Below are 15488 nucleotides of genomic sequence, written 5' to 3'. Positions count from 1 at the left end.
GCACTCATTTATCCATATAGAAGCAGGTTGTTTATTTTCAGTTCAATGATTTTTATGAAATTTCCACCTACAATACTTTGTGTAACTAACTGAAAGTCAAAGGAAAAAACTGTAAAAATCTGATGGAAATTCAAGAGTGTCTCAACAAATAAGGATTAAGAGTGGAACACAATGATTCCATTTATATGAAGCTAAAGAACAGGTAAACTGGAGATATGCTAAAATTAGACTGTGATGACCGTGCACAACTTTGTAAACATACTAAAACCACTGAATTGTACATTTTAAATGATTTAATTTTACGGTATGTGAACTGTATCTCAATAAAGCTGCTAAAAATTACAATAGATATCACCAGCCCAGGCTGGATGCATGAGACAAGTGCTCAGGCCTGGTGCACTGGGAAGACCCAGAGGGATCGGGTGGAGAGGGAGGCGGGAGGGGGGATCGGGATGGGGAATACATGTAAATCCATGGCTGATTCATGTCAATGTATGACAAAAACCACTACAATATTGTAAAGTAATTAGCCTCCAACTAATAAAAATAAATGGAAAAAAAAAAACAAACCTCTGGGACTATGTGGGGCTTCACTTTCCCTTTCCTAAAATTGAAAGCTTCCCCTTATCTTTCCTACTTCATAGGAATATTGTGAGCATAAGGCAAATTAATAAATGTGAAGGTTCTTAGCAAGCTATAAAAAAAATTACAATAGATAAAAGTCTGATATCGTAAAATATTTTTAAGGCCTGCTATAATTTGTCCTATATAGTACCTATCTAAATGTTGTCTTAGGTAATCCAGCAAAGTTTAATAAATTACTGCTTTTAACTTTAAAAAAAAATAAGCAAAACTAATCTACAGTGAAAGAAACTGGAGTGCTGGTTGCTTAGGGTAGAGGAGTACGGACAAAAGAGAGGCACAATGAAACATCTGGGTAACAGAAATGTTTTACATCATGATTAAAGTATGACATATGGTGTATGCATTTGTCAAAGCTCACTGAACTTGTACACTTAAGGTCTGTGTGCAAATTACGCCTCTATGCTAAAAATTAAACCATTAGTAGGGTACAAAAAAAAAATGAACTTGGTTTGTACTTATAAAGACATACCTGGGCTTCATCTCCAGACCCAGGTGCCTTCTTTGAATACTGCAGAAATTGTGCCACATAGGTCATGATCGACTTTTCATCAGGATTAACAACATCCACATCTGCAAAATACACCACAGTATCAATCAGCTACAGGTGTGATTTACTGTAATATTCAAGAACAGTATTGAAATGACCTTGAAATGAATCAAAGCAGTAAACCAATCATTCAATCTCTGTACACTCACCCTTGCTCCGAGACTATGCAGTAGTTAAAAGTTTAGATCTAGAGTCAGATGGAGCTGGGTTGAATCCTGGCAGGAGTACATGCACAGCCTTGGTTTCCTAATAATAAAAAAGTCACTGTGCATGTTGTATGTATGAGGACATAAGTAGTCAGCGAGGGTGGAAAGGAAAAGGAAAGCCTTCCTCTTACTGGTGACACAATGCAGAAACTCCTCCAGGAGTGTAAGAATATAGAGCAAACGGAATTCACTCCTGACACTCTGGTCTCTGCACTTGTACAGTAGAGAATCTCAGAGTATATGCTGTAGAGAAGATTTGTTCAAAACATCCACAAGATTTTATTCATTCATTCATGGAACAAATACATTTACTGAGAGCCTGCTATGGACCAGTCTTTGTGTTGTACTGAAATTTTCCATGGTGAAATAAATTTGGAAAATGCTGATTTACACACACTTAAAATATTATAAATTAATTAAAAGGCAGAACATCTCTAGGCCTATAATAAATTAAGTAACTTGCAAAATCAAAAGAAAAGATTGCAATACATTATAGGTAAAATGAACACATAATTTGGGGATGTCTTTAGCTATGTTGTCAAAACAACCAGTGAAGATATTGACAAGGAAATCTATGTTTATTAATTCCATTAAACTCAATTTTAAAAATATTTACAGAGAGTTAACAAATGCAGGTCACAAGCATGATATGTAAGGCTCAGACTTTGCTCATAGGGACTGTCTCATCCCTTCATTCAGCAAGTTGATGCCAGATTCCTGAGTAGATGCTAGATGCCTTAAGACATTATTTGCCCCTCAAGGAGCTTGCAGTTAGGAGAAAAACAAACTAATAACAACAAACTATGCATGCTTTAGGAAACATGTTTCCCAGTGAGTGCTTTAAGTCAGCTGAGAGAAGTGAAACTAATCTATATCCAAATAATAAAATTAAAGACAGTAAGCACATAAAAAGAATCAATAAAAAGGCAGGAGTGGGGTTTAAATAAAGAAAGGATCCTGAGAGTTATTTTATTGTTTATTGGAAAAAATATAAATATCGAGAGAAATATATAATATAAAATATAATATAATATAATATAAAATAATTATATTGCCTTAACTGGATACTTTAAAATATTTTCACTGGATAAGAAGGTGTGCATAGTGAATAAAAGTATTAACAAGATTGTTTCAAAAGATAATTCTCTTATTCAAATATGACTTCAGTATTTGGGCTGCATAAGTAATCATGATGTACTTCACATTTTTCAAACTATTATTTAAACTATATAAAATGAATTATAGGAAATCACTTATACAGTGGAAATCTGTTTTGATTAAATCATTTATTCCTCTAGTTGCATAGTTATTTTCACACACCAGAATAGAGAAAACAGTTAACACTAATAATAAAGACTTAGCAAACACAAGGAGAGACGCAGTTAAAAAACAGAAATAGGAAATAGAGCAAAGCATGGGGGGAAAATGAAGAAATTTTTAAAAGATAATGAAAAGTCAATAAGGAAAGACGAAAGATTAAAAAACAAAAAGAAGTAAGAAAAATAAAGGAAGGAAGAAAAAACAAGAAGATGGGCAAAGGTCAAATAAGAAGGGTTATTAACAAGCAACAAGAAATCAGACTAATAACAAACCTAACATTATAGAAATACGGAATCATTAGCCTAACTTAGGAATATCACCTAATTCAACTTTTACAAAAACAACTCAGTTTCAAAAAAGTAAGAATCAGTAGCAGTGAGCATACGTAGCACCCAGACCTTGGTTTCCAATACCATTCTCCAATAAAAGGAACCAGGGCTCCTTGGAGGAATGACTGATCCCAGGACTACAGTAGGAAGTACACATGAGCCTGGAGCATCTTGTAGTGCCAGAGTGAGGAACTGCCCATGAATGGAATTTCTTCTAATTAGAGCAATAAAATAAAGTAGTATTGGATAAAATATCCATGAGTCTACAGTGACATAAATAGTTGGATAAGTAAATAAATGGAGAAGAATAGGCAAATCTCCTGTGCAGAATTCCAAATAATTTATGTAGCCAACCTGCCCTCAAGGAGAGTGAGCATAACTCTCCTGAGTGTGGGCTGTGCCTAGTGATTTCCCTCCAGAGAGGAGAGTATGGGATGGGGGAAACAAAGAGTAACTTGACAGTGGAGAAAACTCACAAATACTACCTCAGGCAGGAGATCAAGGTCAACATCAACAGTGCTGTTGAGCTGACAGCCTGAGAAGAAGCATAAGACAAATTCCAGCAGAGAGGCATCCAGCAAAATACCTGGCCAGTAATCCTCAAAACTATCAAGTTATCAAAACCAAAACAAAAATGGGTCTGAGAAATCATCACAGTCAAGAGGAGCTCAAGGAGATATGATGACTAGATGTAATGTATTCTGACAGTATCCTGAAGAGAAAAAGGGCATTGGGGGAAAACTAAGAAAAGGTGAATAGAGTACTGCCTTTATTATAACATAACAATATTGACTCATTAATTGTAACTAGTGTACTGTACTAAGATATTCACAATAGGGAAAACAGGGTGTGGGGCATACAGGAACTTATTGTACTATCTTCTCAATTTTCCTGTATATCTAAAACTGTTCCTAAAAATAAAGTATATCAAAAAGTAAAAAGGAAATGAAGTACCAATAAATGTTGTGACATACTATGGGTGAACTTTGAACATTATGCTAATTTAAAGAAATCAGTCACAGAGCAGTTCTGGGTTCCTTACCCCGCTGCTCCCCACCCAGGCAAACTTCCCCCCAAAATTCTCTTGCTTTGTCAGCAAAATAAAATATAGAAAGCCAGTCACAAAAGGCCAGGTATTTGTATTATTCCATTCATATGAAATTTCCAGAACTGGCAAATCTACAGAGACAGAAACTAGATTAGTGGTTGCCTAGGGCTATGAGTGGGGGGTGGGGCATGGTTGGCATGGTTGGCAGGGTTGGGAGGTTACGGAAATGGCGAGTGACTACTAATGGGCTGCCTGGGTTTATTTAGGGGGTGCTGAAAATGTTCTAAATTTGATTGTAATGATGGTTGCAAAATTTTGTGAATATACTAAAAACCATTCAATTGTAGAGTCAAATGGGTACACCATATGGTATGTGAATATATCCTAATAGGGCTATTTAAAACCAGAAAGGTTAAGTGACAAAGCCATAGTCAACTCAGTCAGTGATGTGCTTATACCAGCTTGAGAGAGCTGATCATTATATTTTCATCAGTTTCATAAGTCAGTTGTTAAACAGTCAGCATTAAAAATTAAATTATATAAATGTACAATTACATAAATTATATAAAAACAAGGGTAATAAATACTCAAAACTCATCAGTACTCAACTATTTCTTTGCGTTTTACTTATCCACACTCCTGGGGCTATGCTTATAGTATCTGTAAGATAGAAATAATATACAATGATATACTACTGTGCATCTTTTCCCAATGTGTTCAGTGACTTCACATGGGTAGCAAGATTTATACCACAGAAAATCAGCAAATGAGGGCTTGATTTGCTGTTTCCTTGAGTGCTAAGAGGGCTACCCTGATAACTCAGATGGTAAAGAACCTGCCTGCAATGAAAGAGACTCAAGTTCAATCCCTAGGTTGGGAAGATCCCCTGGAAAAGGGAATGGCTACCCACTCCAGTATTCTTGCCTGGAGAATTCCATGGACAGTGAAGCCTGGTAGGCTACAGTCCATGGGATCACAAAGAGTTAGACACGATTGAGAGACTAACACTTTCTGGGTGCTAAGAAAGAGAGGGAGAAATTGTTAATAATGCAGATTAATCTTAAAAGTATGTCCTGTCTATAGCTGTCAAACTGTGACTAGAATAAAACTCAAATTCTTCCAGTATTCTTTCAGCAAAAAAGTCATTCACATCACTGAAGAACAAGTGAAGCTCTGACATGCCTCTTTGCTGTTCCACTTACTCATTAATGCAAAGGATTATCCACCCACACTGATGTCAGAACTATACCGGTTCAGCAACTGCAACCAGAGGTTGGCTACAGATGGATATAAGAGTTTGGCAAAAAATCAACAAAGGCATCTGGGGGCTATATGAAAGTTCTAATAAAGTGCATCATATGTTTTTATTTATAAACTGTGCTACACATCCTTTAGACATGTGTATGTGTATATATATACATACACACGCACACACACACCCCTACACACCTGTTTCAGAGAACCTAATATTAAACACTGACCTACATACCCTGTTGTTGGGCCGAGACTAGAATTTGTACCTCTTGACCTGTTAGTTCATTGTAACTTTCACCACATGCCGTTTTTATGACCTTACTGGTATTTTGTTTATTTGTTTTAATAAATAAATAAATAAGCTTTGGGTACATTATGAAGGGGCTTCCCAGGTGGCGCTAGTGGGAAAGAATCCTCCTGCCAATGCAGGAGACATAAGGTTTGATCCCTAGGTCAAGAAGATCCCCTGGAGGAGGGCATGGCAATCCACTCCAGTATTTTTGCCTGGAGAATCCCATGGACAGAGGAGCCTGGCGGGCTACGTCCATAGGGCCGCAAACAGTCAGACACGACAGAAGCAACTTAGGATGCACATTAGGAAACAGTACAATCCAAAGTACAGTGCTTTTCCAGAACTGAATTTTTTAAATCTTAATTTCATGAAGTTAAATATAACCTGATAGTTATCTCTCTGAATATAGCCAGTATTTAGGATTTTGCTACTGTTGTTAACAATCCAACAAAACTGAGCACAGTCAATGGCAAAGCTGGGCCAGCCACAGAGGAAGAAACAGAGAAAGTAGTTTCTGTCCTCACAGAGGCCCAGCTTTAATTAGGGGGAGGGAATAGGAAAAGGGAGGTACAGAGACAATAGACAACTCAAGTGAAAAGTGTCAGTCAAAAAAAAAAGTGTCAGTCACTCAGTCATCTCTGACGCTTTGTGATCCCATGGACTGTAGCCCACCAGGTTCCGCTGTCCACGGAATTCTCCAGACAAGAATACTGGAGTGGGTTGCCATGCCCTTCTCCAGGGGATCTTCCCAGCCCAGGGACTGAACCCTGGTTTTTAGCATTGCAGGCAGACTCTTTACCATCTAGAGCCACCTAGACAACTCAGAGTAATATCTTACTTGAGAAATTTTAGAAAAGAATTATCAAATCAAGGAGGACATAATACAGAACACAATAAAAGAAAATTAAGACAAAGACTCACATTATTCTGCAAAACAGCATCATTTGCTTTCAGCTATGACATCATCCCTGCAAGTACTAAATTTAAGTAATTGGTAGGAATTCTTAATTTCATGAAATTTAATAAAGAGTTTAAAGTTAAACCCCCCAGGACTTAATATCATGCTGTTATGTTTGCTCATATGTGGATACAATTTTCAAATCCTCTTCACACTGGACATTGTTTCAACAAGAAAGAAGCTTCTTTACCTTCTGGTTCCAGCATTTTAGGGATTTTTAATTCTTGTTCTGCAATTCTGAAGGCCTCTTTCAGATTGTCTCTGTTGGATCTATGCTTCACGCTCTTCATGTCAATCAAGTCTGGTCTCAAGGCATGAATGACAGCCAGAAAAGCCATCCCATTTCTCCAGCTTGACTTAAAATCTGTCACATTGACAGATTCATACCTATCACAAAAGAATAAAAACATTAAAAATACTATTTAAAAGACTATATCAAAGTACCTCCACTCTATTCATCAGGACTTAAATTTCAGCAAGTCAAATGATGTCAGTCAACCTAGAAAAGTATTTTATTTTAATCATGAGGTCAAATTAAAGTAAAATGCCAAGTTTGATGAGGCTCATGACACTACAAAATATTGGTTCTCAAAGTGTGGCCCCTGGCTCAACAGTAATGGCATCACTTGGACCATAGGTAGAAATTCTGAGGCCCAACCCCAGGTTTACCTGAATCATACTCTGGAAGTGGGCCTGAAATCTGTCTTTAAAAGTCCTTCACATGACAGTGATACTCAAGTTTAATGCTCTTCATTCAACAATCTGTTGGCTTGACTAAGTTTGGATCTCTACGAATCATAAAGTTCTTTTCACTGGAAGAAATAATTTTATTTCTCATTGGAAAAAATTAAACAATATTTTGTGCCAAGTCAATGGTCAATAGTTCACTGGATAGACGACTGCCTTTGTCACTCCTCTGCTTAGAACCGATTATGAATGAATGGATAAACAAAATGTAGCATGTTTGTACAATGAAATATTTAGTCCAAAAAGTAATGAAATTCTGGCATATGCTATAACATGGATAAAACTGAAGGATATGATGCTGAATGAAATAAGCCAGTCACAAAAGGAAAACTACTACATGATTCCACTCATATAAGGTACCTTGCAGAATGGAATTCATTGATAAAGAAAGTAGACCTCTGGTGGCCAGACGCTGAAGGGAAGCGGGGTTGAGAGATGTTAAACAATTACAGAGCTTTAGTTTCGTAAGATGAAAAAAGTTCTGCAGACAGTTAGCAGTGATGGTTACACAACTGTGAATGTACTTAATGTCACTGAACTGCACCCTTAAAAAATTGTTAAAGTGGTAAATTTTGTTATGGATATTTTATCACAATAAAAAATTACTTGAAAAAAACATCATAGGTTGTATTATATTTAGAATAACATCGCTCACTCTGGCCCACAAGGCCTTACAAGCTTTGGCTCCTCCTGACCTCTCTCGCCTTTCTATCTCTCCTTTCTTACAACGCTGCAGTGTGGCTGGACCACACTGACTCCACTTTGTCAGCTCCAGCTTAGGCCTGCAGTCCCACCCCCTCTTCTCTCTGCATGACCAGGCTTGGCCTGCTCATGAGGAATGTGCCCAAGCTAGATAAGTTCCCCATCAACTTTTTCTCTTGCCTTCATCTGATATGAAAACTGGAAGAATGCCTTTTGCTGACACAGATGGTTAATGATCAAGACCCCCAGGGAGAGGAAAAAACCCCTGGTTCCTGTTGGTGCAGACATACCTCTCCCTTCGTAACTGATTCTGTTTTTTAGCTTTGGCCCCTTTAAATCCCCCTTTACCCCTTTTGGAGGCATGGAGTGCCTCTGGATCCCTGTCTGCCTGATCCTTCCTGTAAGTGACCCACAATAAACTTCATAATTGCACTTTATGGAGTTGCCCACTTCGTTCTTCAGTCTTAAAAGTTCCTTTTCAGTTCAGAGGATATTTTTCAGTATCTCCACCTTCCAAAACATAGCAACACCAGCCTCATTCCTGTTTCTCGATAGCCCCCCCTTTTTTTTTCAATAGCCCTTTTAATCCTTCTGCCTGGACACTCTTTCTCCCTAATCTTCATATGCCTAAAGCTATCTCTTCAGGTCTCAGCTCAAAGGTCTCCTCAGAAAGGCACTCTATGATCACCTCAGATAAAGGAAATCCTCTTCCTACCCCTGACATTCTCAACCATAAGTCCTTCCTAACTTTATTGCCAACTATACCGTGAACACATATAAGGCTAAAATTAAGAGAATACACAGTCAACTAAAACAGTCTTGACTTTTAAAGAACTCCTAGCATAAAATCTAAACCCACCTTCCAGATGCATAAGGGAATTGTGCCTGAAGAAAAGGATATTTGAAGATTACTTTATTTGTATAGCATAAAGGGCCACCTACACGTGGGAATGGGAGTGAGGTAAGTTACTCAGGTGACACCACCTTCTGGTCTTTAAAACCAAGAGCGGCTGAGCTCACAAACACCTACAAGTGAAAAATTCAATGTGAGAAGGAGGGAGAGAGTGAGCATTTTCTTCTTATGAGAGGGAAGTTTTCAGGTAGCTGTTACACCTATTTGGCCAGATTTTCAGACCTGGAGGTCAGTAAGGTTGTGTCGATGGGTACAGATGTCCTGTGTGTCTCCTCTGGTCACAGCAAGCTACTTACGAGGCACACTGATCCTGAGCCCACTGGAGAAGAGCCTTCTTTGCAGACATCCGCCACCTTTCTTGGACTTTGGAGCATTTCTTAGCTGGAGGACTTGAGGTAGGAGAGGAGTCAACTGCGCTCACACTGTCCAGGGAAGGCTGACTGTAATTGCCAGGAAGAGTCCGGGCAAGCTCCTCAATCTAAGGAAGACATAATAATTGTTAACATGTACAGAATCATAAGTTAGCAGCATTGAGACAAAACCTTCAGCCAAAACAAGGCCTAAAAAGTATCACTTAACAGTAACAGTTTACTTGTGGTAAAATGAGCACTGCACAAGTCCCTGAACAATGGCATTTGGCATCTTGGGTACACTTTGGTTTTCTTTCAGTGGACTTCTGTCACCCCTGCCCTCACTCAGGCACGGTGTTCCACACTGAGGGCAGGCATCTATTCACCCCCCTGACAACCATGCTTATAGAGCACTTCACTGGTGCTCAACATATGTCAATCAAAACTCAACTGAGCTTAATTGAGCTAGTCAAGAAAATTCCTGGAGAGACTGGGTCAATTAAAATGCATCCTTGGTTATAAACCATTAAAAAACAAATACACATACAGGAAAAAGTAATCAAACACATGGAGATGTTAAATTTCAAGAGGGGAAAAAAACTGCTCTTAAGTAAACAAAAAATAACCTCACTGATCATTTCAGAAATCTAAATGTGTACAGCAAGAGGACACTGTTTTCACTTGTAATGCAGGCAAAAAATTTTTAAAGATAACAGTCAGTGATGAATATTCATACATTGCTGGAAACACATAAATTGATTCAGATTTCTTGGATGGCAATATGATAATACCTACAGAAAATGTTAAAAGACAAATCCAGAAACAGATGTGTTATTGAAAGATGTACACTTTTTTTCAGTGATTGTAGATTTCCCAAATAATCATTAATAGTAGGTGTGACCAACACAATGAACAAACCTGATCTGGTTTGCATACTGCCTTGCACCTAAAATGGCACCTGGTACATGTATATTTATATAAATATATTCACGTAAATATAGACTATTTACCAAAATTGACATGCTGGGCCATAAAGCAGGCCATAGAAATTTTGAAGGATTGAAATAATTCAGATTATATTTTCTGACCATGCTGAAATTAAACTAGAAATTAGTGAAGATATAACAAATAAACTTCAAATATTTGAAAATTAAGTCATAGATTGTTATAGAACCCATCAGTCAAATGAGAAATCATAATGAAAATTTTTAAATCTTTTCAACAGAACAAAAATGAAAATATTATAGTCATGGATTAAAAGATTCATTATTTAAGAGATGTCAACTTTTTCCAAATGATTTTATACTTTAATCAATCCTCATTAAAATTCCAGGAGGTTGTGTGTGTAAATTAACAATAAGTTTACCCAATGGTATATCTCAACTACATCTCAATAAAAAAAAATATATGGAAATACAAAGAGCAGAGAAGCCAAGGTAATCTTAATAAACAAGTAGGACAGCACACTCTCAGATATCAAGACTGACTATACAGCTGAAGAAGTTAATCTAGTATAGACTTGGTGCAAGGATAAATGATGGGACAGAACAATCTGAAAATGGAGCCATACCTACATGACTACTTGATTTATGAAGGTGATACCATAGCGTAGTAGGAAAATGATGGTCTCTTCAATTAATGTTGGACACAGGGACACGTGAAGCAGGAGAAAGGGGAGGGTTGGATGAACTGGAGAGTAGCACTGACAATGTATACACCACCATGTGTAAAACAGACAGCTGCAGAAAGCTGCTGCGTGGCACGGGAGCTCAGCTCGGTGCTGTGATGACCTAGAGGGGTGGGAGGCTCAAGGAGGAGGGCTATATGTGCACTTATGACTGACTCATGAACATACAGCAGAAACCAACACATTGTAAAGCAATTTTCCCACAATTGAAAAAAAAAAGAGAGAAAAGCACAGCAAGTGTAGACACTTTCTATCACAGCAAACAGAAGACAAAAAGTGTTCTGGAAATGAGAAAGCTATTCTGCACACAATTGCTTAAAAGTTGCCTAGTAATTATACTAGATGTGTGTAGTATCTTTCAAGACCCTATGTAAAGGGACATTTTTTCTTCCTTATATATCCTAATTATTGGAAAAATGTGATATTTGTTCATTCCCCTGCAAAAAGTATCAGTTTCTGTAAGTTAAGATTTTTAATGCTTATCAATGTCCTTGGTAATCCCTAACTCAGTCAAGTTCTCAGTAAAGCAAGGAAAAAAAAAAATTAGTGTTGGGTCAACTGGATAGCCATATGGAAAAAAATAAATCTTGATTGCTTTAAATAACATATTCACACAAATCAATTTATTCTTCTTTTTAACTCTGTATTGAAGTATATTTGATTTGCAATGTTGTATTAGTTTCAGGTGTACAGACAAATCAATTCATTCTTGAAAGACTGCAGATCTAAATGTAACATGTGAAATAATTAAGCTCTTAGAGATGTGCTGTCCAATATGATAGCCACTAGCCACATGTGACTACTTAATTTCTAAAATTTTTAAATTTAATTCCTCAGGCATATTAGCCACATTTTAAGTGTTCAATAGCCATAGGTGGCTAGTATCTATTGTTCTGTATAGTACAGGTATAGAACATTCCCATTATTGCAGAAAGTTCTACTGGAAAGAACTATTCTAGAAAGTAAGAGAATATCTCCATGATATCAGCAATGAGAAAGAATTCTTTAAAAGACATTAAAAAGTACTGCTGCTGCTGCTGCTAAGTCGCTTCAGTTGTGTCTGACTGTGTGACCCCATAGATGGCAGCCCACTAGGCTCCCCCGTCCCTGGGATTCTCCAGGCAAGAACACTGGAGTGGGTTGCCATTTCCTTCTCCAATGCGTGAAATTGAGAAGTGAAAGTGAAGTCGCTCAGTCGTGTCCTAGCCACCAGGAAAAAAAAAACAGCTGATAAATTTGAACTACATTAAAATTATGAATGTCTGTTAATTAAAGGATTGAAAAGGCAAGTCACAGAGTCAGAGAAGATATTTGCAATTTATATATATACCCAACAAAGGACTTGGATCCAGAATATATTTTAAAACTTCTATAAATCATTACACATAGCAGAATAACTAAAATAAATGTGTTGGTTTTTTTTTTTTTAATGTCAAGTATTAGTGAGAATTGGTGTCAAGAACTCTCAAACTAAAAAAAAAAAAAAAGAACTCTCAAACTGATAATAGTGCAAATCAGAATAAGTTCGAAAAACTGTTGGGCACTGATCTACTAAACAGATCATATGCCCTACAGCCTAGCAGTTATAGTCCTAGATAAATATGCAACAGAAATGAGGCCACCAAAGGCACCAAATGGCATATATAAGAACGTTCTTAGCAGCTTTATTTGTAACAGCTTAAAACTAGCAACAAAAGAAATGTTCATCAACAGCAGAATCATAAATAAGTTCTAGTATATTCATGCACTGGTATATTCATACACAGCAATGAAAAGGAAAGACTCTAAGAGGATGAATCTCACAGACATGATGTTAAATAAAATAAAATAAGTCAGATACAAAAGAGTATTATATAGTGTATGCAAAAGAATTCAGTTATAATTCCCTTTATATTGTGTTTAAAATGGTAAACTAACCAATGATAAAGATCAAAGTAGTGGTTATCTTTAGGGAAGGAGAACAGAGACTGGGAGAAAGACCTGGGGCTCTGACATGCTGGCCATGTTCTATCTTTCTATCTTCAGTTACATGGTGGTTACATGGATGGATTGTTTAATTTATGAAAATTCATCAAGCTCTACACTGAAGATTTGTACCTTTTTCTCTGTGTGTGCTATACTCTTACCAAAAATTGGTTTAAAATCTTAAAACAAAATTTTTAAAAGCTTTTATTTTGCAAACTTTATGGACCAAGAATGCTGTTTCGAGGAATTTGGCCCATGGGAATGATTAAGATTATATGCAAAAGTTTTATCTTAAGGATAAATTTTTTGGAATTGCTTACAGTCACAAAAAACTATGAGCATTTTGAGAGTCCATTAATGAAATATTATGCTTTACTATAGAACACCATGCTTCCATTATAATATATATAAACCCAGAAAGATGATAATTAGGATAACTTGAAAACAATATGGACAGCACAATCCTATTTTGTTTAAGACAGACATGCACGAATATATATATTAATTCCTGCTATATTATGTCATGAGGACTGTACATCAAATTAACTGAAGTGGTTATCTGTGAGTGGTGAAATTCTAGATAACTTTCTTTTTATTATCTATGTTGAAATTTTAATTTATATTTCAAATACCCTAAAAAGTATGGAAAAATATTTAACATGCCTATGAATTATCAAATTTTAACATTTTACCACATTTAGTTCATAATTTTTAAAGAAACAAAACACAGTTTGAGCCTCTGTCTTTGTGCATTCAATTCCATTTCCTTCCCTTCCCAGAGGAAAAAACTCCAAATCCTAAATTTAGTTTTCATCATCCTCATGCATATTATTCTACTATAACTACAGACATAGGTAATCAGAAATGATATGAAGTCTCACTTTGCAAATGATACAAAGTCTCTATTTTGTACCAACTATAGGTATACAGAAATGATACAAAGTCTCATTTTATTTGAAATTTTATATAAATTAGTTATGTTACTTTCTATGTTTCCTAAAACAAGCACTTGCTTTCCATATAATTTTTAAAGTTATTTTTAAAGTAATTGTAGAGATAACCTACATGTAAACTTTTTAAGTAGCTCCAGAAAACATGCACTAATTCAAAATTCCAGGCCTGAGAGCATGTGTTTATCAATCATAAGTGTCATAAAGTCAGGACTATAATCATCTGATTTGCTATTATTTTCTTAGTGTCCTAGCACAAAAGCAAGCACATAGTAGGTGCTCAAAAATACTCATGGAATGAAAGAAAAGTTATGAGTCAGTCTTGGGGCAGAACTAGATGTTGCAGGACTATTAGAACAGAAAACGGACCTCAAAAATAGGGAGATTTTTACCAAGTTTAGTGGGTTAATTTTCCAGAATTTCCTCCAAAAGCTTCCTATTCTCTCTTCTGCCAGAGTAAACAATAATAAACAAAAATTTACCATGGCAAGTCCTATTCAGGCTGGGGCTGACACATATATGCTATTTCAGTATATGATGATAATTTTGTATTCAATTTTCAATTGAAGAGTAACATAAGTGACAAAAGGTCGGCTATATAGTTTTCACCTGAAAAGACTTCCAAAGGGTCCCATTTCTAAAGAAGCTCTAGCATCAAGTCACACTTTTGCGCTACTTATTTTATACTGTGCTAATTAGAAGAGGAATATTTTTCATATCAAACTACTCACATGAAAGTGCAGTATAATTGTCCAAATGAGGCCAAGAATAATGGATGGGTTTCCCTCTATGATATCAGTAACATGAATATTTATTAGCTTGATCTGGAAAAGAAAAATGCAGGTTAGAAAAGATAAAATATTTCACAGCATTAATCTCCCCAACTAATTTTCATGTGAATTTCATACTCACTGATTGGTTTTTTAGGAATGTCAGAGCATTTTCTATATTGATTCTACACTGGAATGTATTAGATCCTTTATCTCGAGGCTATGAGATTCAAGCAAAATATATTACTCAGAAATGTGATTTTTTTTTAATCCACAAAACTTCTTAATGTCGTTTTAAAAGCTTACCGACTTAATTTTTAAAAACTTACCAATTGCTGTCCTGAGAGTACTTCCAGCAGGTCCAGGAGGACATGCCCCTTTTTAATGTCTGTGAACAGGTCTGTTACAACTGAGGGAGGGGTGTGCTAGCAAAGGTCACAAGAAAAGTAATCATTAACAGTTTGGGACAAAAACATGGTAACATTAAGAATCTCAAAAACGTGCTTTAGGATCTTTGCAAAAGCTAAGATTCGGCAGTGATTTTCTTCTTAATTAACAGGGTGATAGAAAACACACAAAGTTCTACATCCAAACATGTTAAGAAAAGAAGTGAACTTAACTCACAGGAGATTTCCAATAACACACCCTTTCAGCTTTCACTGAGAACTTAAAACCTGTGCAGAAAAGTGGCATTCAAGATAGTCAGAATCAGCCAGTAGTGACCCATCTGGAGAGGAGATTATACTTCTGAAATAACCTGTTTATGAATTTATTCTTTTTAGAACTACAAGCATTGGGCTAGGAT

The 15488-nt window shown here is 36.3% G+C and overlaps 1 protein-coding gene across 4 annotated transcripts in view; it reads right to left on the bottom strand.

Moving 5' to 3' along the window:
- Window positions 1-15488, bottom strand: part of SYNE2 (spectrin repeat containing nuclear envelope protein 2) — a 314324-nt gene that overhangs the window by 221647 nt on the left and 77189 nt on the right. For all 4 annotated transcript variants that reach the window (XM_043472258.1, XM_043472259.1, XM_043472261.1 and 1 more), the window contains exons 4-9: window positions 15013-15108; window positions 14826-14903; window positions 14645-14737; window positions 9258-9439; window positions 6790-6986; window positions 1115-1215 (exon numbers count right to left, since the gene is read on the bottom strand). In XM_043472258.1, the coding sequence (XP_043328193.1) occupies window positions 1115-1215; window positions 6790-6986; window positions 9258-9439; window positions 14645-14737; window positions 14826-14903; window positions 15013-15108 (747 nt within the window). The remainder of the gene's footprint in view (window positions 1-1114; window positions 1216-6789; window positions 6987-9257; window positions 9440-14644; window positions 14738-14825; window positions 14904-15012; window positions 15109-15488) is intronic.

The sequence above is a fragment of the Cervus canadensis genome, chromosome 6 (genome assembly GCF_019320065.1).
Source record: "Cervus canadensis isolate Bull #8, Minnesota chromosome 6, ASM1932006v1, whole genome shotgun sequence".
NCBI classification, from domain to species: domain Eukaryota; kingdom Metazoa; phylum Chordata; class Mammalia; order Artiodactyla; family Cervidae; genus Cervus; species Cervus canadensis.
Note: the sequence above shows the minus strand (reverse complement) of the source record. Positions and strands in the feature narration are given on the sequence as shown.